Source organism: Oenanthe melanoleuca, chromosome 4 (genome assembly GCF_029582105.1).
Source record: "Oenanthe melanoleuca isolate GR-GAL-2019-014 chromosome 4, OMel1.0, whole genome shotgun sequence".
Classification (NCBI taxonomy): Eukaryota; Metazoa; Chordata; class Aves; order Passeriformes; family Muscicapidae; genus Oenanthe; species Oenanthe melanoleuca.
Window position 1 is genome coordinate 23536379 of NC_079337.1, and position 25530 is coordinate 23561908.

General features: G+C 38.9%; 1 protein-coding gene across 1 annotated transcript in view; it reads right to left on the reverse strand.

Annotated features, from left to right (window-relative positions):
* Window positions 1–24391, reverse strand: part of PAPSS1 (3'-phosphoadenosine 5'-phosphosulfate synthase 1) — a 38313-nt gene extending 13922 nt beyond the window's left edge. The window contains exons 1-8 of the mRNA XM_056489695.1: window positions 23151–24391; window positions 15611–15725; window positions 12487–12722; window positions 10975–11113; window positions 8756–8874; window positions 5137–5250; window positions 4179–4290; window positions 1069–1274 (exon numbers count right to left, since the gene is read on the reverse strand). Of these exons, the coding sequence (XP_056345670.1) occupies window positions 1069–1274; window positions 4179–4290; window positions 5137–5250; window positions 8756–8874; window positions 10975–11113; window positions 12487–12722; window positions 15611–15725; window positions 23151–23210 (1101 nt within the window). The 5' untranslated portion in view covers window positions 23211–24391. The remainder of the gene's footprint in view (window positions 1–1068; window positions 1275–4178; window positions 4291–5136; window positions 5251–8755; window positions 8875–10974; window positions 11114–12486; window positions 12723–15610; window positions 15726–23150) is intronic.
* Window positions 24392–25530: the final 1139 nt, after the last annotated feature.

The following is a 25530-nucleotide window of genomic DNA, read 5'->3' on the forward strand; positions in this document are numbered from 1 at the left end:
GGAAGGTATGATAATGATACAAAGATGAGAAAACTCTTCACTACAGAATCTCTCAAATACCCAAATATTTCTGAATAATTAAGAAGCGCCACCAAATTCATGTGCTCTCATGTTACTACTACACAGTCCAGTAAAGGCATAAGAATATAAGTTCCTCCTCTTCTACCTAATTAATTAAAATTTTGTCTGCATGAGATTTTCTTAGAATTTATCAGATCTATGTTAAGTTTTCAGAAAAGGGATAATCTTAAGTTCAACATCACAGAACACATCAAGGGCTTTGGAAATCTTCTATTAGTCATACAGATACTTTTACTACATTTCAAATGCTTTCCCTTTTCAAAAGCCAGCTAATAATTTGAGGCTTGTTTGATTTCACTTTACCTGATTTTATGTCATACCTGTAAACAAAAATACCTCAGAGACAAATGGGGAAATAAACATATTTTGGCTCTGCAGAGCTAAGATGCAACATTCACAACAGCTTGCATAAGCCAACACAGCATTGTGATGAGTATGTTACAATTATAACATTCCAGTACCACATACAAATAAGGCCAAGTAATAAAACATAACGAACACAATGGATGGGAAATTACTCCCCAGAGAGTTAAATTATGAACTCTCCAGGAGCAGGGCCTGTTTGAAAAACATCTAAAGCAGGCAGGTCTCACGTGCACCACATGCAGGCAGAAGAGAAGTTTTCTATCCTTCACAATGCATTTATCCACTAATTAAGGAGCTTTGATGATCCATCTGGTGACACAGAGGGATGTATTTCCTAGGCACACTGGAGGGCAAAGTTCCCCCTTCTGTAGCACAGATTCTACAGTACATTCTAAATTCATTTCATGTGTACATATTGACATTAGGTTTTCACACTAAGTACAGATTATTCAACAGCTGCATAGAAAAAAATTTACCTTTGTTTCTGGTCAGATATTTTAATTAATTTTCAAAGTAGTTTTTTCGTCAAAGTACATCAATCATAGACATGTACTTCACTTAATTTGCAGCTCCACAACAGTACAGCAAATAAGACTAAATCTTCCACTTTTAAACACACACCTTAATATAGGGATGCTCCTTGCATGTTGTTCCCCACTGCCTAGCACAGCGTTCTTCTTTCCTGTGCTCATAGAATTCGGGATTACGGAGAATGGCAACGCGACGACCTTCATACACCAGTGCAATTGCTGTGCACCCATCGAGCCTCTCTTTGTCTTCTTGAGTAGCTGTTAGCACTATAGGCACTGACAGATTAATAACTCCCCCTGCAGAGGGAAGAAAAAAAATGCCCTTTATCCTTAGAAACAGTCATCAATGTTGTTATGTAAATCTACCTAATTAACAGGTTACTTTTAAGGCTGTAAGTGTATTACATGACAGGTAGTTGAAACACTTATTTTAAAAGAGATTAAACAACTTTTAGAATGAGCTCATGCTTCTCTAAGATACACGTGCTATAAAATTGAACAACCACTGAGATTTCAGAAAGAGTGAACACACTACTGAAAATAGCAAGTACTTAGAGCTGCACAAAAATATTTAAACTGTGAGGAGAATACTTTTTGGTAAACTCGAATTAATATCTTTCTTAAGAACTTATATAAAAAGTAGAAATACACAAGTAACATTATAAAATAAATCATCTAAAATATCAGACAAGATTGCTACTGGAGTGGATAATTAGTCAAAAAGAAATTCTATTCTCAGTAGACACACTTTTGGCCTCTAAGGAAAAAAACAATGCAATAGGAGCACACAAATATATCCAAGTAGTTAACACACATAATTGAACTATTTCAAAAGGTGACTTTTGTTGTTTACTTAAAACTGTATTCAGAGTCAAGTATTCACCTTTCAGAAAAAACTGCTGAGTCAGACAAACGGTTTGCATTGTTTGTTGGCTGAAAGATTACCAGCTACTTTACTTCTAAAACTAAGCCAATGTAGCTGAATTTTAAGGTTATGTGTGATCCTAATTTTTAAGCATCTACTTCACTGCCAGATGCTGAAGTCCTGTTTTTCTTTTCTACAAGAGTGAGATTTGAGAAAAGCAGCAGAGTAAATATCATAAGTCCTCTACAAAGGTTTGTGTTCTTATAAGCATATGCTCGAGTGCAAAACTTTTGGGTGGCCTCCAGGAGAAAAGTCATGGACCCTTTAAAGTTAGTGGAAGTTTTCGCATTTGCCAAAACTCTAAAATAAGGCTAATTTTACTATTATTTAAGCAATACATTTTTTATTAGGAAATTAAAAATTATAAAACTGGATGAAAAGTTTAAGAGAAAAATAGATCCCCCTTCTTTCATAATGCAAAATGTATAATGCATGCTGTGCATCTTTTCCTAAGTTCAGTTTTGGTGCCCAGAGTAATTATCAAAGCAACTAGGTTGTAAAACTGAATTTGGCAGCAATCACAGAGAGTGGTTTGACACCACAAAATGGTTAATTTAAAAAAACCTTTTGCTTTGCAGACAAGTAAATAAATACTTTTAAGCATGAAGAGATGTCAAACCTGTTGATTATTTTGTCCATGACCAGCAACAAATATATAATATCTTCTACATTTTTCTTCAGCCACTGTACAAATAAGAAACTGAGGAAAGGCATTGAAGCAAGTATGTTAAATCACAGATGAGGACTATGTCAGGATGATAGCTTTTCCAGACAACTTAATCTTTAAAGGGAGACTATTAACTCATCTGCAATGATCTCCATAGCTTAGAAGTCAGTCAGTATGAACACTGCTTTTAAAGCCCAAAGGATGAGATGCATTACAGGTAATAAACCATTTCCCTCTCTTTAGAATCAAAGCTCTGCAAAATGACTGCTGCTGTAAGACCCAGAACTAACATACCAAAAAAGGAGAAAACTTTGAGAATGCTTTTTGACTTAAATGCTGCAATTGCTGCAGGTAGCAAAGCAGCTTTAAGGCAATCATATTTTTCTAAAAAATTTACATATGTAAGTGCTGTAGTAGATGTCTAAACAGAGGAAATTAGTAAAAGGATATCTAGAAGAAAATAATTATTTTACCTAAGGTAAGGACTGAAAATTGATTTTTCATTACTTGTATTTTTTCTAGCACAGACCATATACACAAAACAACAGCAAAAGAAGTTTAAAAAATTGTTATATTGTTATATCTGAAACACTTACCTATATAAGGTCTTAAATGCCTTATAAAAATCCTAATTTACAGAAAACTACAGAACAGAACTAGGATCTACAAGATATTTTAGCAGCTGAATGCATTACATGTCATCTGCAGAGGACTTTTCACCTGGATGGATGTACAGAAGGCAAAAATGAAATGAGAACAAACTAGCAGCCCAAAATTACACTGCAAAGTAACAGGTGGCATTATGTTGTCTAGTACAGCACCTAGACAAAAGGGAGTTAAGAAATATAAGAAGGATGACAGATGCCTGTATCACAGAATTGAGAGAAAAGTGATTTTTGTTCTGCTATTCGGTCTCTAGCAAGACAAAACTGATGCAAAAGGAAACATGAATATAGGAAAAAGGCTGGAGTAAAACACCCTTCAAAGAGGAATAAATGAAAAATTACAGAGGATCACAATCAAACTCCAAAGTCTGAGGATTTATGACTTATTCACTATCTTAACAAAGTTCTTAGCCAACTGGCAATGCAAAATAAAACTTATTCTTTTAAATCTTCCCAGGATAATTACTAAGTCATAGTAATTCAGTTACATGTGACAATTGTTTATACTCAAATTCTGATTTCACACTTGCAGCAGCCCCACCACTCAAGTCAGTTTGTTGTGCTTTCCTTCATTACTAATACAAAACAATCTTTTGGTCACAGAGCTAAACAACAATTAAATTGAAATTCCAAATTCTAAGATCAATTTCTTCAGAACAAATTAGAAACATGCATTTTAGAATTAAATGTTTTCCAAAAATTAAGATATTTGAAAAAAAAATTGTAAAGGCAAAAAGACAAAATATTCAAATTCTAACATGATGGTAGGTATAAAAACAATAAAACCATCACATCTAAAAGGTTATTATAATATTCTATTCTCTTATCCCAGACCTCAAGTTGTGCACAAGCCTGATAATGCACCACTAAGAAGCAAAGCATCAAAAATATTTTAGAAGTATGATCAGTTTGCTCAGTTTTCCAAACGGTGTGTTTTACCCTACCATCAAGGAGACAGTCAAAGTGAAGGCACTGGAGGTATTCTCTCTCTCGCATAAAGCCATTCAGGGGTGTTGCCCAACCTTCTGCTAGCACTTGTACCCACTGCATATCCACCTTGTAAAGAAATGAAGAAATAGAGTTAGAGCAGATCAAAGTTTCTGCTTAACTACTGGCATCAGGTAATAATCATAATAGACCATTATTTAATTCTAAAATGCAGGACAGTACAAAGTGGAAGATTTCTCAGTGTTACAGTTTTTAATCATGAATAATTCAAAGTTTCTACAAGTAAGGAAAAAGGAACAACTTGTTCTTCACTACTCATTTTTTTTGGCTATTTTCCAGTCCCTACACAAAATCAAATTTCCATTTGTTTAAAAAATCAAACCACCAACAAACACACAACAACAAATTTTATTTGTAAATCTTGATAAAGTTAATCTTAACAAAATGAGAGAATCCCATTTGCTTTTATGTGACAAGATAACAAAGATGATAAAAAGAAAAAAATAATAGCAACACATACAATTACCTCAAAAAATATCAGAATTATGGGTGTAAATACTAAAAGGTCTAGTCTTTAAACAAATTAGAAATAATTTCTTCTCATAAACCAGTGAGACAATTCAGAAATAAAATTTTCTCTGGACTACTATTTATTTTAGTACGAGATATCAGTTTACACAGAATTTCCTTCCTTAGCATACAGTCACACTATGACTTAGTGTGTGGTCCCCATCATTTCTGCATGTGCACTAAGACTTGGTCATGTTTTTGACAAGGACAGACTTTGTAAACAAAGAAATCACAGACGCTGTGCTTTCACTCAAGGGAAGAGGGAAAAAGTGTATCAAGGTTATTCTGTAACCAGTGCAGGTATTTCAACTACATGTACTTACACTAAGCAACAGATCAGACCATCCTTCAACTGCAGCAATGAGACACTTGAGCACACAATACCTTATTTATTTCCAGGGTTAACAGAGACTCAGCATCAGTTTTGGCCAACTGTAGCTTGTTTTCTGGCACATAAAGCTCTTTCACCTCGTAAGAGGCATCCACTGGTACAATGTCCTGCATAAAAGGAATAAACAGAACTTAATGTTTACTCAGAATGCCTCTTGGGCACTGAACACACATCAAGTAAAATTATAATTTTGCATTACACAGTAGCAAGAGTTTATTAATTATGCAATTATACTCATCTAAAACCCAGCACTGTTCCAGGATTATGATATACTGCTAGTTACTCAAGCCAGCAGATTGGCAAAAGTGAAACATTCTGACAAGAGATTTTTTCTAAACTTTAAATAACCCATACAACATTTACCTAGTAAATATTTAACTATTGAATTGAGTGAAGATTTTATGACTTAATAATGCCTACAGTATCAACAGTAGAAAGGCAGACTCTATGCCTTTACATATGCTGAAGAAGTAAAAAGATTTAGAGACTGAGCATTTTTAATTTAAGTCGTTCACTATACAAGATACGCTAGAAATTGTAACATTAAGGTAAAATAAATAAAGCTCCTTCTCTATTGAAAATTAATACAGTAGTACAAATTAAATGTATTTTCTACAGCTAATGACATAACACCAGCATTTTCATCTATATATTAACTCTTAGAATATTATATGTGATGTCATCTGTGCATATATATTCAATGAACGAAGATAAGCTCTATAACCAACATATCAATTTTTTATTTGAAAAAAAATTCAGTGTTCTTCCATGTGTATTAAACAAGATATTCTCACTCCACAATGCTCAAGACCTTAAACTTGTTCAAAGAGATCAACACAAAGATAAAACCATAATTAAAAGAAGAGACAGTCATCATGATAAAACCGTAAAGAACCTCCTCCAACAAAGGATGGTGTAATATGTCAAAACCCAGTCAAATGTTCCAGTGATGTTCAATAGCAAAAAGTCAGTGAAAACGGGCTGACTGTTATTTTTAAAACATATTTTTCAGTGTTTGAGAAACCTTTGTAAAGTAATGTTTTACTTTTAAGAGAAGAAAAGCTCACCCTTGGAGCAGAGTCTACACAGACCCATAACAAAACTAAAAAAATTATCTTTATTTTTCCAGTATATGCAAGCCAGAGTAAATAGAAAACACGTTAGCTCAGGAATTTTAGTGCATTTATCAACCTTAGGCACTACCTCCATTGAAAGTAAAACAAAGGTAGTAGAATACTGGTAAGTGAGAGAGAAAATTACTACGAGAGTAACAAGATGTGATTAGTCTCACTGGCTGTTGCATAATTCATATCTTCAAAGATACATCGAAAGAAGACAAACTAGCACTTAGAAATGGTATTTTATAAGGAAAAGCTTGGTCCTTTACATATCAGACATCATTTTGGAAGCAGATTTTATTACATTTTAAGTTAGGCAAAATCAGCCTTTTGTTTTCTCTGCCTGAGCATCGGCATTACAGCCCAGGAGAGCTGCAGCAGACTCCTGTCTCAACAACAAGCCCAGAATCAAATGAAGGTACTGCCTCCTCCTAAGCAACACTATAATGATAGAGTGCACATTATGCTGCTTCACAGATTTCCCTCTGGACCCTGGCTCATTACCAGGCTAGGATGCCCTAATTTTACAAACCATCAATAGCTTAAAATAAACGTGCCTATTAAAAAGATCACTTCAAGTATACTTGTTATACTGGTTATAGTGTCCCACTAACAGGAAAAACAAAGGTTTCACAATGCAGTTTCTATCAACAATCTACTTCTTTATACAAATGTAAATAGCTTGAAGACAGTTCTAGCAACTAAGTCTGACATTTAGGGCACTTGTAGGATTAGTAAACCTAGACTCCCTTGCACACATGTGTTAATCAACTTCTATTTAAAAAAGCAACAACAAAACAAGAAAACCAGCAACAAAAGGAACCCATGCATCTTTAAACTGCATGAATTTTAGGAATCAGGAAAATGCTAGGCTAGCAAGCCATCTAGTGACCATTCTAAGGCATTAATTTTACAGAAAGCTTAATTCTACCAAAGGACAGGTTACAGAATATTCCCCAATATTTATTTTTTCTCAATGCATTCATATAAAAAACGGCAAAATAATAAAAAATAAACTAGATGCATTTTGAAAATGTGCCTCCTCACACTGGGGTGGTGGGTTCTTTACTGATGCTGACTACCTCTGGAGATCATCCAGTCCAGCTTCCTGCTGAAAACTGGTCCCACTATAGCAGGCTGCTCAGGACCTTGGCCAATCAAGCATGTAATGTGGACAAGCACATGGACAGAACATCCACAAACACTCGAAGCATATTGTTCTAATAATTGACCATCCTTATAGGAAAACGTTTTTTGCCCCTAAGTCTAATTTTAATCTCCCTTATTTCATCTCATGTGTGCTGCCCCTCATCCTACCCTTGTACACCTCTAAGACAAGTCTTCATCAGTCTTCCCTATACTCTCCCACTTGAATGATAGAAACTGCAACAAGAACTCCTTTAGCTTTCTCTTCTCCAGGCTGAACAAACCAACTTCCCCACAGCCTCTCCTTGTGCAGTGACATGCTCTAGCCTCTCATCTTGGTGACCTGCTCAGCTCACAGAAGCCCACCAATGTCTGTTTTCTTCTGGGTGAAAGAGAAGTGCACAAATCTGGACAAGATATCCTGACAAGGTATTAAAAGTGCCATATAAAATTGAAAAGTTGCTTCTCTCCAGCTCCTGGCTATGCTCTTGTTATTTATTCTTGTTATTTATTGTTATTTATATTATGCAGGTAATCTCTGCAGCATAGGCACATGTTCTCTTAATACTGACAAATATTTTTATAATGCCGAACAATTTATTCCATAGAATCATAGTAGCACAGAATGGTTGGGGTTGGAAGGGACCTTGAGGATCATCTAGTTTGCTGGGGGTGAGGTTTTTTAGATTGGATAATGAGTCAAATCCACTTATCAGGCAACATGAAAAGGCCTGGAGGCTTCAAAAGAGATGATGTAGATTGCAGGCATGAACAAGGAAAGAGATCTACCTTTTCAGAAGCTATGAACCATAAACTCAACTCAGCCATGTAAAGAAGATCAGCTTTCGGAGCTGGTCATTACACAACTGCAGGACCACTTTTACAAGAAAGACAGTGGAAACAAGGGAAAGCAGACACAAGCACAGCAGCCCCTATTTAAGTGAGATCAAATCACTGTGTAAGTGCACCCATCTCTTCACATCCGCAGTATATGGTAATTTGTACACTATACAGAAAATGGAAAAATTCAGACTCTAAAATTGGTTGCTAGCATTTTAAGTCAGAATTCACTGTTGGTTCTGTAATAACTGAGACAGCCTCCCCTCCCTTCCAGTTATTGATATAAATTAATTTTTCACTTGGAGATCAATGATGTGCAATGTTTAGGTTCAAAAAGGAAACACACAATAGGACAAGTTTAAAAGTTTGAACTGAAAGATGCAAAAGCCTTTTTGTCTCAAAAACTGTGTTTGTTTTTCCCAGTACTTACAGGTTACAAATACTTGGAAATTGTGGGTACAAATACTTGGAAAAAAAGTTTCTAAAATATGTCTCCATTTCTGCTCACCCTCTCTTGAAGAAGTTCCACAACTTGCTGTATACAATCATTCACATCACAGGAATCAGTTTTCAGCACAAGTTCTGGAGCTTCTGGTTTTTCATACTCAGAGTCAATCCCAGTAAAACCTACAGAACAGAAAACAAAAATATTAGGTGACTCATTCCAAATGATGACTTCATTTTAATGCTGTTCACAGACAGTTTTCTATATATAAATGAACACAACAGGCAAGAACATGGAGTTTTAGCTTCCTTAATATAGGAATTCTTACAGAAACCACAAGGTTTTTTCTTTATCAGACTCTCTGGTAATCATAATATCTGACAGCATCAAACTTCAGCATTCTGCAGTACGTACATAGCACTGTTTTGCTGGTTAAGCTATTTGGTTTTTACTGTGAATAAAGAAAAGACCACTGGCAGAAGAACACATCAACCCAGAGTTAGTCATGCATCCACTTTCCTTCATTATCAGCTGATTGTTGCCCTTAAAAAATTAAAAGATGAAAAAATATTATAAACATCCAGTATATATGTAAATTTACAGTCATACCACCAAGCAGTACTCTGAAGCAAGGAATTTCAACACCTTTTACATTAGTTCAGCTAATACCCTCATCTCAAGATAGCTGCTAATCTAAGATAGATGACTTTGTTCATTATAATAACTGTCACAGACTGTACAAGCTACAGTGACACTTGTTCTGACCTACTTAACTTGCAATCTGCTTTGAAATTGTGGAGATTCTAACCATCAATGCATAAACAAGGAGGAAAAACCAAACCCAAAGGCAAAGAGTAGAAGCACTACAAGTCAGATCTGCGTCAGGAATATCATCTGGGCTTCAGCAACTCAAAATCTGCATCCTCCACAAGTGCAAATGCAAACATTAGAACTCCAGATTTTCGCTTTGCATTTAAATACTCTCAAAATTAATAGTCCAGTTCCTCACCTAAGAAAAATCAACTACTGCTGTATCCTATATGATAAAGAAAGGCTGGCACCTTTTCCAAAACCTGCATACTTTAGAAGGATCTGATTGCAGGAGGACCAGAACAGGAGGCAAAGAAAGTGTCTTATTAGCATTTCCAGAGAAAAGGAAAATAACAGCTGCTGACATTCCTCATGAACTGGCAAGTTTTTTTCTTTTTTATCCTTCACGTATCAGATAGGTCATAAGATACAGCCACTGCTACACCCACTTGTATCTTGCTCAGGCACTGGTTACTTCACTACCTCTTCTTCAGGAGCACAATTCCATTATGGGGCTTGCAAAATTAACAAAATAATAGGGATGTTCACAAAATAGGCACAAATAAGGATTCTGTACAGAACTGTTTCTTTGTATCATGTCAGCTCAAGCCATCTTGCTTTGATTTTGAACAAAGCTTAGTTCAGCTTTCTTTATTCCTGGTGTTTGCATTAAATATTCTGTAGTATTAGAAGCATCAAGCAGCCACTCATACAGAATGTCATAGATTTCTTGACTGTTATATCAGTTCTGATTAACATTGATTTATACAGCATCTGCAAACTCCACCCCCAAAAGCTTACTTAAAAAAAAAAACCTGCTTTGCTACTATCTATCTGATGATAGAGCTATCTATCATCAGCTCTGCAAAGATGATGATACACAGAGCAAAGCAGAACTTGAAACAATACTTGCAATGAAAGATTGCACTGCTAAGCTTTTTCTGTTGCAGGTTATACTTAAATCTTGACCTGAAGCTGCGAATAGGAAATAATGTTCATGGCCACTAGAATAGAACACAGATTAAAAAGCAGAAGTTAGATCTTCAGAAGTGTTCTTAATGGTCTACAAGTAGACAGTGGCCATGTTTTACTTTTTGGAAGAAACTAGCAAGTTTTATGAATGCAGATCTTTAAAGACTTTAGAAAGAATCAGGCTCTTTTTAACTGGTCAATGGACACACAAAGGAGACAAGACTAATCCTCAATCATTATGTGATTTTTATTGCAACTTTTAATGTGCTCAAGGCCTTTTCTGTGTGTGGTTAGCCACTTTTACCCTTTTGTTGTCCTACACACTTAACTAGTCAGTTTCATGAGTTAGAAATCAATTCCAGTTTTCTTCTCAGTCCTGTCCTGAATCCATGCTCCTTTTAAGGGTGATACACTCAGACTTGAGCTCATCCACTCACATGGAGTCAAATTACACCAAAGTTTCACTTATGCAGAAAGGATGTAAACATATCAAGGTTCACCTTTAATTTCTCCAGCCCTGGCTTTCTTATAGAGTCCTTTAACATCTCTCTGCTCACAGACATGCAATGGAGCATCCACAAATACTTCAAAAAAAGGCAAACTTGCCCCTTCATGAATTCGTCTGGCATTATTACGATCCTGAAAGAAAACAGAAGAAAAATCCTAAAAGGTTATCCCCACATATTTTTAGTGGTTTTTGCCTTTGAAGTTCATTTTAAAGAAGGTGACAGCATAATGTAAACAAGCTTTCAAAGTTTGAAAAAAGAAATATGATTTGATTAACTGATGCCCTGCAAGCTACACCACATTGGCTACAGTACATCCCACGGTAAAAGCTGACAGAAAGATGTGAGACATTTTACATTAAAACTGATTTGTAAGAAAAACCCACAACCAAACCCAGCCAACAGAATGCAGGGTTTTCTTTACCTATACATATATGTCTGAAGAATTACTTCTGCCTAGCTGAGTAGAGTCAGGAGGAGGTGTTACCTGCTGCTCTTGATATAACCACCCTTCTCTCCCCAGCACCAGTTTTCCCTACATTCCTTAATTTAACAAGACTTGTGTATTCATAAATACAAAATATTGTATTATTTGCATTATTTTATTTTATCATATTATTTTTTAGGCTTGAACAATATGGGTGACTTTCACTGAGAGGACAAAAAAAGCCTTCCAAAATCTACTAAAATCTTCTCTTACTAAATATTGTTTATTTTATTAGTTTTTTTTCTCATAGCTAAAAACTTCTGTTATACTGTAGGGTTTGAGTTACCCAAATTATTATCAGAAGTCTTTCACCACTCTAACCAATGAAATAACACATTCTCATGCCATGAAACACCTAAGCTTAAAGTCCCTGGGTCATTCTTCAAGATACTTGGGTGTTCACACATCGTTTTTGTCTATGCCCTCCAGGTTCTCATGCACAGATGAAAACAGTCCTCACACAACAATGTGAACATGGATGTACATTAATTGTTAGTATTATATAATTTCATGTTGTAGACACATGAAATAAAGTAAATTGCACCTACAAGCAATTAAAACACTTTTCCCTTAAGTCACTTGGTAAAAATAAAGCTCTCACCATTCATTCACTAATGGGAAAATTGCTTTTAAAAGCAATTTACCTAAGTCTTCAAGTTAAGTGTACATCTAGTCTTCATATTTATAAACTACTGGAATCTACATGGATCAAACAAGATATTGCAATCTTAAAAAAAAAATCTTTCTTGGAAAATCATTTGAGCTTGTTTGCAATATTACAGTAATAATTCTGTCTAATGGACAGAAGAATAGCTCCAGTTACAGAGCTAATGTAAACATTTTATATTTAAAATTAACATTTCTGTTTTGAGTAATCACCTTCATAAAGCACAAACTACCAAAAAAAAAAATCCAAGTATTGGATTCTGGCTGAGTTCAGCAATGGATCTCTGTAACTAGGATTCTGAATGATATTTTGAAGTTTCCCTGCATTTCATCTAGATGTTTTTCACACTTACCTGAGCATAAGGAGAGATGAAACTAGTAATGCACACCAAACCAGCATCTGCAAACAGTTTAGCAACTTCAGCAATACGACGCACATTTTCTTCTCTATCTTCTGGTGTGAAACCCAGATTCTTATTAAGGCCTTGGCGAATATTGTCACCATCCAATGTGTAGCACGGAATACCATGGCATACTAAATACTCCTCCAGTGCCATACTCACTGTAGTCTTCCCAGCACCAGATAGCCCTAAATTATTCAAAAATAATATAAATATATAAGCATAGGAACAAGTTAAGGCGAGTTGTAGTACGTGCGTATTATGAAAATCCCAAAGTGACAGGCATCAGCAGCAATGCCTTCTGGAAAAGCTTACTTGGAATATAAGACAAGTGGCTTTTACACAGACAATAGCTAAAGAGAGAGTAAGGTAAAAGTTAAGTGTGCAACTTGAAGCAGGTAAGAGTTTGGCCTCGAGCTCTGCTGCTGCTTATAGAGATGATGCACTGAATTAGACACCACTGACTCTCTCAAGACTCACACAAAGCAACAATGCTCCACTAACTGGCATATGCTAGCAACAAGAAAAAAAAATGGTATTATCAAACTCTGGTATAATCTAGAAGCTTTGGCAACAAACTTATGCTGGCTCTAAAAAGTCCACTGCTCACTTTCATTTGGAAATGTATTTAAATAATTTTTCCAGACTAGATTTCAATTAATCTGGAGCACATGCTTCTGCTTATACCAAGAAGTCAATTTGTAAATGGAACACAAACTCAGATCTTCCTAATTTGGCATTATCCTTTGAGTGACGGGGGGAAAAAAGAGTAATGGTAGTTCAAAAAAAGTAGCACTACTGGGTGAAGAGGAATGCTTTTATTAGTGGTGATTAGTATTTATTCTAACTTTCAGAGAATGGAGGAAAACAAAAAAAAAAAAAAAAAAAGACACACAAAACAGCAGCTTGGTGTTACTTCCAAGACATCTATGGCAAAGGATAGGCAACCATGTTAAGAAATGTGTCCTAAAAAAACATGAGGTGCAAAGGAAACCTTGACAGCTTGGAGTGTAACTTAAAGAAAAGGAGTCATTGCATTGCTTCTTCTTGTGCCCATTAGCCCACTCAGTCTGTTAATCTCACCCCCCCACACTCAGGCAGTTTTTACCCCTTTTCTCCCTTTTGTGTGTGTGGGGGGTAGCTGTGGTAAGTTCACTGATGATTTCCCAAGCTGAACCAGCTCAGTGTTGAGCTGGGCAAGAGGTACAGTGTGTGCAAGGCAAGAGAAGGAACACAGGGCAGGAAACAGAACAGTCTTCTTTTGGCAGCAATTAAGTACACCCCCATCACAGAAAACAGGCACAATGGTCCAAAAGAACATTTCAGCAACTTCATAATTCACTTCACACTGATGCAGCCTTTGACTTGCCATTTTTGTTCTCACATCTAGCTTGCTATTCACTCAACCACTGCCTTTTCACACATCATTTGATCTCCAATATGCAATGAATTGCAAAGTTAAGGTTACACATTAATGAATTTAAAAACATTCTTCAAGCTGACAAGTCTTTAAAATAACTTGCACTCTAAAAATTGCATATTATTTTACACATGAAAGCAATGTTTTTTTCATATTTTTGCTAAATTCCTCAGTTTTCTTTACTAGGACCCTCTGACTCAACATTCATTAAAATAGAGCTCTCAAATAAAGGTTACCTTGAAAAATGAAAAGTAATCTCTGAAAGATCTTTCCATACACTCCCACTGCATGAGTGCTGACAAAGTAAGAGAATCTTGAAGTGCATCAATATTTCAGCTTTTATTCTTTTATATCTATCAGAATTTTGAAACTCATGTTTGCACAGTTCTAGAATGGTTAATATTGTTTACTTCAATGCCTACAGTCCTTTTCACCCTTTCACATTACTGCTCAAACATCTTCAATAATCTAGCTTCCCACACACATTCTTGATATCTTAACATCACCACCCTCCTTCCTGAAAAGAAAGGAAATTGGTCATTAAGATTACATTTGTTTAAAAGAACATTGGCTGGAAAATGTTGCCGTATAGATAACTGAGAAAACATTTTTATCATAACCTTTTTCAAAATTAGATTAATGAATTACCAGAAGAAACAGAAAGGCAGCTCACCAGATCATTCATGCATTGAGAGAGAGGCTGGAGCTCTGTGATGGAAACAGGGAAAGGGCTCCATTCTTTTGCCAAAGAAATACATGACAGCAAGCCACTGTATCCAATCTGCTTGGAACAGCTCTCAGCAGTTTGTTATCAATGACTGCTTTACATTTCACACACGTTTACTAACACTAGTGGAAATCAGTTTTACTTAATGTAAATGTAGTAAGTTTCTAATACTTTCTGAGGAATTTTTATGTTGCAATACAACAGTGTTCTAAATGGTTTGCAAACCAATTAAATGACATATTTTGCTACTTTCTAAATTCCAGTTTTAACTGAAATAAAAAGAACTTTACAGGAAATATTTTAAAGCTTCCAAAAACTTTGACAGACAGAATAAAAAAAATTCCCCTCACTGTTACGAAACTAAAAATGTCTTCCAGAATGTATTTACCTCCTCTAAAAAAAAAAAAAAAAAGAAAGAAACCCACAGAGCTGATTTCAAAAATAACTGCCAATATGCATTGCCTAAACAGGCAACTGCTGCCGATGGCACAGGTTTATGTTGAAATGTTACTGAAATGTCAAGGAGACAAAATCCAAAGAGAAGAGGCTTTTATAGAAAAGATCCAGAAGTACAGACTCTTAAAAAAGTTGCATTTAATTTCAAAATAGATAAAATGGACAGTACGAAGAGACAGAATTGGTTAAAACAAAAAGAAAGAAAGAGAGAAAGCAACACACACAAAGAAAACCAGAATTAAGCAGCAGACAGCGCCAAAAAAACAAACCTCCACTGAACAAAATACATTCTCGAGTTACTATTTGTCCCAAAGCAATTTCCTGCTAGTCTACCTAAAAATAGCAATAAAATTGCATCAAGGTCTTAGATTTCACAAACATTCCATTTTGCATGCAACAAAGAGGTACAGCTAAGTAGCTTTTCAAAGGAGTAACCAAAAAAAAAAAGCATCCTCAGAAATCCATGGCTGTACCTGTTAACCAGACTGTGCATCCACGAAAACCACTTCTTGTTCCTACCACTTGGCCTCTCTTATTCCTGCTGACATGGTGAGCTTGGTAGGTAACATTGGTAGCCCTTTGCATTCCCTGTAAATGAAGAGGTCAATTAAATATTTGAAAAAGAGTGAGTTGGCAAAGCAAACAAACCCATCCACAGGCACAAAGAAAGACTTGGAGACAGAAAAATGGAAGTAAAACCAATACCCATTCCACCAGCTCCAGCGTGGATCAAAGGAGGCACAGGAAATAAGAATAGCCAGCCATAGACAACCACACGCCTTGTGCTACTTAGTGAAGCTTGGGACTGACAGTTTAATCAGCTACTACTTTCAAATAAAACTTGCTTAAGAAAAATCAACTGTAAAAAAGACAGATGAACTGCTAGAGCTGCTTGAGTTGACTTCTATTCAAGTAAATTTAGAGATCTACTTGGTAGAGTGCCGCGGGATAAAAACCTGAATGGAAAAGGGGCACAAGAAAACTGGTTAATATTCAAGGACCATCTCCTCCGAGCTTAGGAGTGATGCAACCCAACAAAGGGGAAGCCAGGCAAAAACAGCCAGGAAACCCACATGGATAAACAAGGAACTCCCAGACAAACTCAAACACAAAAATGAATCCTACAGAGGGTGGAAGACTAGGGAAAATGCAGCTTCTCTCTAGATGGAAAAGGGAGACATGGTTACCTGAGACATGGAGAAGGCTGAGGCAGTCAACAACTTTTTTTGCCTCAATCATCACTGACAAGTGCTCCAGTCACATGACCCAGGTCATGAAAGGCAAATGGAGGGACTGGGAGAATGAAGAATCATTATCCAAAATAGGAGAAGACCAGGTTTGAGGCCATCTACAGAGTCAGAAGGTGCACAGGTCCATGGGACCTGATGAGACACATCTGCAGCCCCTGAGCAAACTGGCCGAGGATGTGGCTAAGCCACGATCCATCCTACTTGAAAAGTCACAGCAGTCTGGTGATGTTGGAAAAGGAGGAACATAAGCCCATTTTTATAAAGGAAAGTAAGGAAGACTGGAGCAACTACAAACCCACTTCTCTGCCCATCAAGATCATGGAGCAAAAGCTCCAGGAAACTATGCTAAGACACACAGAAATAAAGGAGGTGTTTGTGACAGCCAGCTTGGCTTCACTAAGGGCAAATCACGCCTCCCAAATCAGGTGGCACTGGCTCTTTGGCTTGTTTTTAACTCCTAAGAGGCCTTTTCATTACAAACCATGCATGTCTCTTCCAAATTTCGGTTAAGCAAGTGCCTTTACATATGGTATCATCAGTCTCCAGACAAGACATAGTTATAGATTCCAAATGCTTAAAGCAAGATTTATTTCAAACAACTTTTTAAAGATTTTGTTTTAAAAGATGGAGGTTTTTTCATATAATTTTAATTAAAATAAAGCTGGTTACTGAGTTTCTTAAAACTATTAATCATAATAACTTGCTCTACAACTATATTCAGTAAGATGACCCTGCTGTCAAACAGTTTACAACCTAAAGTGAGAGAGCCCATAGGAAGATCAGCCTTGACTTTATCTCAGACTTTAATGGTATCTGGCTATATGAACTTTGTTTGTGAAAGATCAAGACCTTAGATTGTCAGGCCATGCATGAACAATCAAACAAAAAAGAAGACTTGAAAAAAAGAGGGGAGGGGGGTAGGGGATGAGTGGAATTAGTGGTATCTGTAATGCTGCTTTGGCTTCCCTTGCTTGCAAACATTCTGCACTATGTTCTCTCTCATCATTGTATCAGTGCCAGCTGGAAAAGAAAACATGCAGTATATTTAATATAAAAGAAAGTAGGGACTATATTCCTCTATGGAGTACTAGCAAAGAGTTATTCATAGTTTAAGAGACACCACAAAGTAGAATTAACAAAAATATGGTATCTACTTGTGGCTTCAAGGACTGCTGCTACATCATTCTTCTATTCAAAAGTTTGTCTATAACTTATTTGGAAATCATGAAGTTGTGTGATTGTATGTCCCCACTTCTATACACAGCTGGGCTCATAGTTAATAGAAACAGTAGCTCAAGGTAAGAATATAAATTTAAATACAGTCTGTAATTCAGTGGTGACAGTCCAGCAACTAAAATTAGATGAACACTGAAAATCAACATGGAATAAACCACAACCTGCAAATAGGCTATACTCATGCAAAATGAAGTTATCCTAGCTGATCGTGTTACCTTCAAATAATTTATCTCTTAAAACAAAGCTGTTTTGTGCACAAAGTCATTGCAATACAGCTGACTAAAACCAAAAGTAAAAAAAACTAAATCTTTCTTCTTATAGTAGGAACAATTATGGACAACATATAACTGGAGATCTCAGTGAGCAAATGCATAAATTGTGGAATTAAAACCAACAAAAATAATTGAAGTACTTTAATTAAAAGACATATAGTGCATAATGAATGTACACAGCCATTCAAATGAACACAGTAACAGCTACACTCTCCCTCCTTAATTGCAGTTGTACTGTATTGTACCAGGCACAGGATAGCAACAGTCTCAAAGCACAAATCCCATGCCACTGTCTCAGCAAGCTCTCCTACATGCTTTGCTTCTGAACCCTGGCAACGAATCGATTATCAAACTCGTACACTGGAGGTCAAATGTCTCATTCAAGGAAACCTCTTCCAGTCCCCATTTCATAAGTTACATCAGTCTCCTCTCTTTTCCAGAACTAGGAAAGCAGCAACGAGAGTAATCAGGGTATTATGCTAAGTTTACAAAACACATGAAATCCTGAGGAAGCAGGCTGGAGGATTTCTTAAAATTATGAGACACAACTCTTATGGAAAAAAAAAAAAAAAAAAAAAAAAAAAAAAAAAAAAAAAAAAAAAAAAAAGTATTAATACCTACTTAGCAGAGATGAGAAATCACAGCAAGGAGAAAGCCTTGCTAGAGGACAAGGCACATATATGTGCAGTGGAGCAGCCAGCAAACTGAGCAGAGGGACAATAATCTACCTGTACTTCAGAAGCAGGTACCTAAGACTAAAGGATAAAGAGCCCAAAGAGTCTGCATGCACTCAAGAACACACCTACCAGTCACCAGCTGCCCCCATCTTTTGTATCTGTGTACAGGCACACAACAAGGCAGCTCAGTACTAATCCTGGGCATAGCAGTATCCAAATCCCCCTTATCTTCTGACAGAAAACCAATTTAACAGAGGTACTCTAGAAAGTTAATCATTCAGCAAGTCATTCTCTGAATGGCTGAAAAAAAAATAAAAAAGTAGTTCCCTAATTATGTCGACTTTTCTATTAAATAATTTGCTTCCATATGATTTGCCCACGGCACTGAGCATAAATAGCTGTACAAGCTGAATGTTGTATCTTCAACAACCCAGTTTTTCAATTACTATCCCTGACATACACACTTACTACAAATATTGATGTGGCAGAAGAAAATACTCATTGGCACATATTGTTTGTGGTCTTAAATTATTTAGTCAGTCTTCAAATTCTTGTACATAAAATTTGATGATTATCAACTGAGGGAATTAACTGACCAATCAAAATGGTGCCAGACATAAAGAACAGTCGTTTCCTTTTACACTATATCAAAGCATCGCTCACCTTGGAGATCTGTGTTAACAATGTTAAAAGAAATGAAACACAAGAAAACATGGAATAGAAAAACTTAATTAAATGACCAAGTACTCTTTGAAAAAGCTATTTTAAAATTGTAAGCCTAATTACATTCACTAGAGTAGTCACTGCTGGAAGGACACATTACATTTTTGTAAAGGAGCTAATGAAAAAAAGGCATTAATCACCAAAGTTTATCTGCTTTTTTAACAGACAGGAATATTTTCACTCTGGAGTCCCCACAAAAATATGTCTTCCACCCTGTAACACACGCTTCTGCATTATGGAGACAAACACTTCATCTTGATATTTTCCCTCCTACTTCACCATTTTAAAAAGAAATAGTGCTTTAGTTAACTGTGCTTCATTATAGCAGCAATGTCAGCTGAGAATGCTGACATATTCCTCCTTCTCTCCTACTATGCTGGTTTGTTTCTCACATGAAATCAAAATTGCTCTAACAGGCAAACATCTTGATATTGAAGTAAAAAAGGGGTACTAAAAAAATCCTTTCATAGATGTCCACTGGGGAGCAGCAATGATAAAGAAGGAAGGATAACTCCACTGTTTACTTTTTCTGGCATGAAGGTAAATTTTAGCTTTGCAGGTAGTTGGCCAAGGAAATTAATCACTACAGACACCTTGGAACCACAGGAACAAAAGAAAGATAATGGGGGCCAAAAGGAAATACTAACTCTGTCAACTTCTCTATGTACAGACTTTCTGAGATTACGCTTCCTTCTTTCTTATTTTCCTTGATGTTTTGCCCAGTTACATCTATAATTTTTTTATTGCCAAAGACAAATCAGACTATCAGTGCTAAACACCTTTGATGCAAGAACACAGACAGGCATCCAGACAATGGAAAGCAATCCCAAGTTGCAATGCCAAGATCAAAAGACAGCTAAAATAAGAGATTACTGCTTAATTGTTTTATGGTTAACAGTCAGATAGCATATACATTGGCTTAAGCTGAACTTATTCTTCATTACTTCCAAGCAACAATGAAATATTGTACTTCTGCGATCAAATTCTATCAAATTTTAAGTTTTCACAAAGCAAGACCTCTGGGGAAGGAAGTGTATCTTTCCATGGCAATCTGAGACCCCCCAAGGTGCAGCACCAACCTGGGACAGCTTGAGGCTGGAAGTATCAGAAAACAGACATGGTTTCCATATAAACCACATACACTGAAGAAACTGTGACTATTTTCATATCCTTCTGCTCTAAGATGGCAGTGTTGGTTCCCCATGCTAAGAACTCCCATAAGCTAGCAAAAGCAACACAAGCAGCCTCCCCTCTGAATTGCAGACTTACTTCCAATGTCTTTCTCATTCCCCAGCCATAACAGTTCTTCAGGTCATTAGTTAAGTTGCTCACCAGGTGCCTCTTATAAACCAGGGATTCCCAGACAACAACACATTTTTATGACATTTAGTATTCAGCACTGATAACCAAATGGTACTTTTCTTCTTTTCCCAGCAAAATGTTCTGCTCACAACAGCAACTCAGCCAAACAGCAACTCAAGCACATGGAACAGTGCCCATTTTTTTTTTTTTTTTTGCCTACATACAAACACAAACAAGCAAAACTGACATGGTTCCAACACAAAAATTCAGCTACCACAAAGGTTATACCTACATATTTATATGAGATTTCAGGATTAAACTATCTATCAGGAATACCTTCCATTTGTTACTTTCTCAAATTCTGGTTTGAAAATCTGTGCTGTGATTCAGACAACTGTGCTTGGGAAGGAAGGGCAAGCCCAGAAAAAGCAGTGTGCCACAGTGATACCAGTACAAAAAGGCACTTCAACACCTCTACATAAAGCACCACCCGAGCACACTCTCCTGCGTGCTCCCCTTTGGCAGGTGCTCTAAAACTGGGACAACTTGAAAGATCACAGCAGCAAAAATCACCCAGAATCTTCTCCAGTACTGTGGATACAAGACATTCAGTGCTAAGAATATTATTAAGGAGTGTGTCTTTGCTTGCCACCTGCTGCGATACTACCATGACCAAAGGCAGAGACAGCTCATTGACCAGTGCTGGAGGGGAATCACTGGATGGCATCAGAGAGGAAGGATGAAAAATTAAGGCAGAATTACCCTACTGAATATGCTCTCAGAAAAAAGAACTGGAGCAAGTTCTCATTTGGAGTCACCTGCAAACTGACTCAACAGCTCAGTTGTGTTAGGAATCCAAGCTGCTCTAAAGAAAGAGTTCCACACATCTCCCTATCAAGCCATGTTTTCCACACATAATGGCAGTGTCTGTGGCTATGCTGTGCTCTGTAAATGGGGAGTAACTGTTTGCTGTGCTCTGTAAATGGGGAGTAACTGTTTGCTGTGTTTAGAAGGGGCTGCCAATTCCATCAGGGTAAGTCGCTTTGACTTTGCTCTCAGCTGAACAGATGCAGAGCCAGTAGTGCCAGAACATTTGCCTGCAGAGCACGTGAACCAGCAGCATTTTTGTCCTGGTGAAGCTTATTGGTTTATAAAGAGCGATTCAGTTGAGGTCTTCTGAAGGAAAAGGGAGAATCGGAAGACTTCCTCTGCTTGCCACGTAGCATAGGGGGCTGCCAACCTCAACTGAACTCAGCAAGCACTTAATGTCTCTTGAGGAATTACCCTGGTTTGGACAAATCTATCTGGGCTTTGCTCATGACTAAGAAAATTACACAAAGTAACTTTTGCATACACTTTGTTAACCCCACACAGCCATCGCCTATTTCACTATCTTCTAAACATCTGATTTTGCTTTTTCCTAGTGGAAATTGAAAGAATGTAAATTGCCGATTACTCTCTTATGTAGACAAGTTTGAGCTTGTACATAGTGGAAGAGGCTTAGACAGGCACAACATCTACCGAACAGTATGACAGCAACTTCCCCATTTTTCAGGCAACGGCTGCTTTTTTCAGGAAAGCTGTGGCCTGCACTACTCACGGCAAGACTTCAAAGACTTTTTTACATTCCCTTACATTCATACCAAATGTTTTCTGGATCTTATGTCTTGCCTGTTTCAACTCAGCACTGATTGAAAGAAATCATACTTTCTTTTTCATTTCTTTTCGCTTGTCTTGCATCATCAGAGGTATCAAATGTTCTCAAAGGCCTGCAGTGTCTCTTCTAAATAGTTGCATTTTGCTCTTTGCTGTAAACCGATCTTCCCCCATCTTTATGAACAAGAATGAAGGCTTTGGTTAGATTTTTTTAAGCCCTGTCTCGACAGTTTTCCACATAACACCCGCCATACAAAGAACCCCAGTCTTTAGCCAACCCAGGTTTATGAATGGCTACATTGTACATCGCGTTCTTAAGTCCTCCTTCTTCCAAAAAGCTGGGAGCCGAGGGCTGACGGCGGAAGAGGCAGGGATGAACCCTCCAGACACCGGGTCCCCTGCGGAGGGGCTTCCTGCCGGCCGCGCTGCGCTCGGGGCCCCGCCGCTGCCGCTCCGTAAGGGGCTCGCCCGCCGCGCCCCCGCCCCGCACCGCTCCCGGCCCGGGCAGCAGCGGCGCACCGAGCCCCCCGCACCGCTCCCGGCCCGGGCAGCAGCGGCGCACCGAGCCCCCCGCACCGCTCCCGGCCCGGGCAGCAGCGGCGCACCGAGCCCCCCGCACCGCTCCCGGCCCGGGCAGCAGCGATGCACCGAGCCCCCCGCACCGCTCCCGGCCCGGGCGGCAGCGATGCACCGAGCCCCCCGCACCGCTCCCGGCCCGGGCAGCAGCGATGCACCGAGCCCCCCGCACCGCTCCCGGCCCGGGCAGCAGCGGCGCACCGAGCCCCCCGCACCGCTCCCGCTGCCGCCACACCAGCACGGCGCCCGGCCGCTCCGCGCCCCCCGCTGCTCGGCCCCCGCACGCCCACCTGCCCACCGCCGCACCGCCCGCCCGCTCACCCAGCTCGGCACCCTGTTGCTCAGCTTGACTTTCTTGCACTGGCTCTCGGGCAGCTCCATGGCCGCGGGGACAGCGAGAAGAGGAGGCAGGGGAGGAGGACGCGCCTTCCCGACTGATGCTCGGCGCGGATGAAGCCGCTGCCGCCGAGGAGCCGCCGTCTGCGCACTCCCGCGACTCGGCCAAAGGTGGTGCAGGGAGGAGCCGCGGCCCGGCGGGAGGGACGGAGGGAGGGAGGCGGCTGAGAGGAGAGGGAGCCACGGCAGCGCCGCCACGCGCCTGCGCCGCGCCGTGACGTGCGCGTGGGGCACGGCCGCCACTTCCGCCGGCGGCTCCGCTCCTGACCCCCGCCGTGTCCCTGTCCCTCTCCTTATCCTGCCCTTGTTCCTGCCCCTGTCCCTGCCCAGTCCCTGCCAGCCCCCGCGGCCCGGCCCCGCGCCCACGAACGCAGCTCGCTTCTTCCGAGAGGACGTAGTCCGAAGCTATGGCGAAAGGAGATAGCCTGACGCTGCACCGGGGGAGCTGTGGGTCGGATGTTAGGAGGAATTTCTCCACAGGAAGGGGGGTGAGACACTGGAATGGGCTGCCCGGGGAGCGATGGAGTCACCGTCCTGGAGGTGTTTAAGGAAACACTGGTACCATGGTCCGCTTGAGGTGGCGTTCGGTGGCAGGTTGGGCTCGATGGTCTCAGAGGTCTTCTCCAGCCTCATGGATGGAGTGCTTCCCACCGCTCTGCACTACAGCGTTCCTCGGCCGGCATAGCGGAGATGTGCTCTCTTGAGCCTGTCCTCCCCACCTTTTCCACTTAATGCACTGAGGAGAGGCTGCTACACCCCTTGGGAAAAGCTCGGGACGGGCTGTCGCATGATTCCGTGACAAAAATTTCTCCAACCAACAAAGCTCATCCCGTGCTGCTCTCTAGGAAATGTCTCCTACTGTGGTTTTAAAGCCAGAAGTTCTTAGGTTCTTAGTCCCAGAGCGGAACTGCTTTAGCAGTTGGGTGCTAATCTTAAGGTGGAGACGATGCCATGTTAACAGGATTTACTGGCATTTACTGTACAAATATAAGTCCATTTACAATAGTTCAATAAAGGAAGTACTTTAACACTTAAGTGTTATGGGTGGAAATGGTGCTGTAATCACAGGAGTTGCATTTACTGTAAAAATAATTTAAAGCCATTCAAAGTCTGGAGCGTGTTTGTTCACTGACAGTTTAAACGGGAAATAAAAAGGCTCTCTTTGTGGATCAGTCTTTACTCCTGTTATATCAGAAAGACATCCTTCCAAAGAAAATAAGGTGTTGGCTTAAAAGCAGATATTAATATTCTGATTAAAATCCTTGTGCAAAGTAGATAAAGTCTCTGAAATCAAGAAAAATAGTTAGATATGCTCTGAGCCAATTTGAAGGTCTGATGGAATTAATGCGAAGTAACTAAGAAATTTAAAATTGCAGTTATTTATTTAGGCTTGATTTGAATGTTATACCACGTTGTCCTGCAAGTAACAGATGGTCCTGGCTGTATTCTGATGATGACAAACAGTGACAGGGCCAGGGCAAAATCTCCCATGCATTGTTCTCCCAGTTATGGGAAGAGAACCAGCACTCTGCTGTAGAAGAATGAGTTGAGAACTTCCACCTGCTGACTATTCAGTTATGGCTAGGGTGTGCTCATTTAGCATGCTTTGCACATCATTGTTTTACATGGCTTAAGAGTAATTCTCAGTGTTATTTGTGGTCAGATTCTTTTTTAAGTTCTACTGTTATTTTCTTCTTATTGTATAGGTATAGATTGGTACTGTTCATTCTGCACTCAGAGACAATTGTGGAAAAACAGCAGTTCACAAGGGTTATAAGTTAAATCCAAAAACAAAGGCAGCCCACGTAACTATGCAGCAGTGATTTCTTACAGGTCCATTTGGATCCCCTGTAATACTCACATGGGCTGGGAGCAAAACACTTGGGGTTTTTTTAATGGTCTGCATGGGAGTTTAGCCTTGGTCAGCTGTTTGACAGCAACAAGTCCCATCCCATCACAGGATCTTTTCTGCTGCATAATTTCTAAAGAAATGTTGCATTCTGATTTCAAGGTTGAGAAAACAAGGTGTTTAGCACTGGTGACGTTTTAGGCAATGGTAAAAACCACAAGAGAAGAAAATACAATTGTATTGATCAGCATGTATACACAATACTTCCCAAACAGACTGAAGGTGGGCAGCTACATGATTCTTCCAGAAACTGTTGAAAAAACCCTGATGAATGAACTATATACAATGAAATGTGAAGGATGTCTGCAGATCTAGACACTAGAGGTCAGACAGATGACATAATCTTAGAGGTAATAAAAAAGCATTTCTGAACAGCAATTCCAAAAAGAAATCACC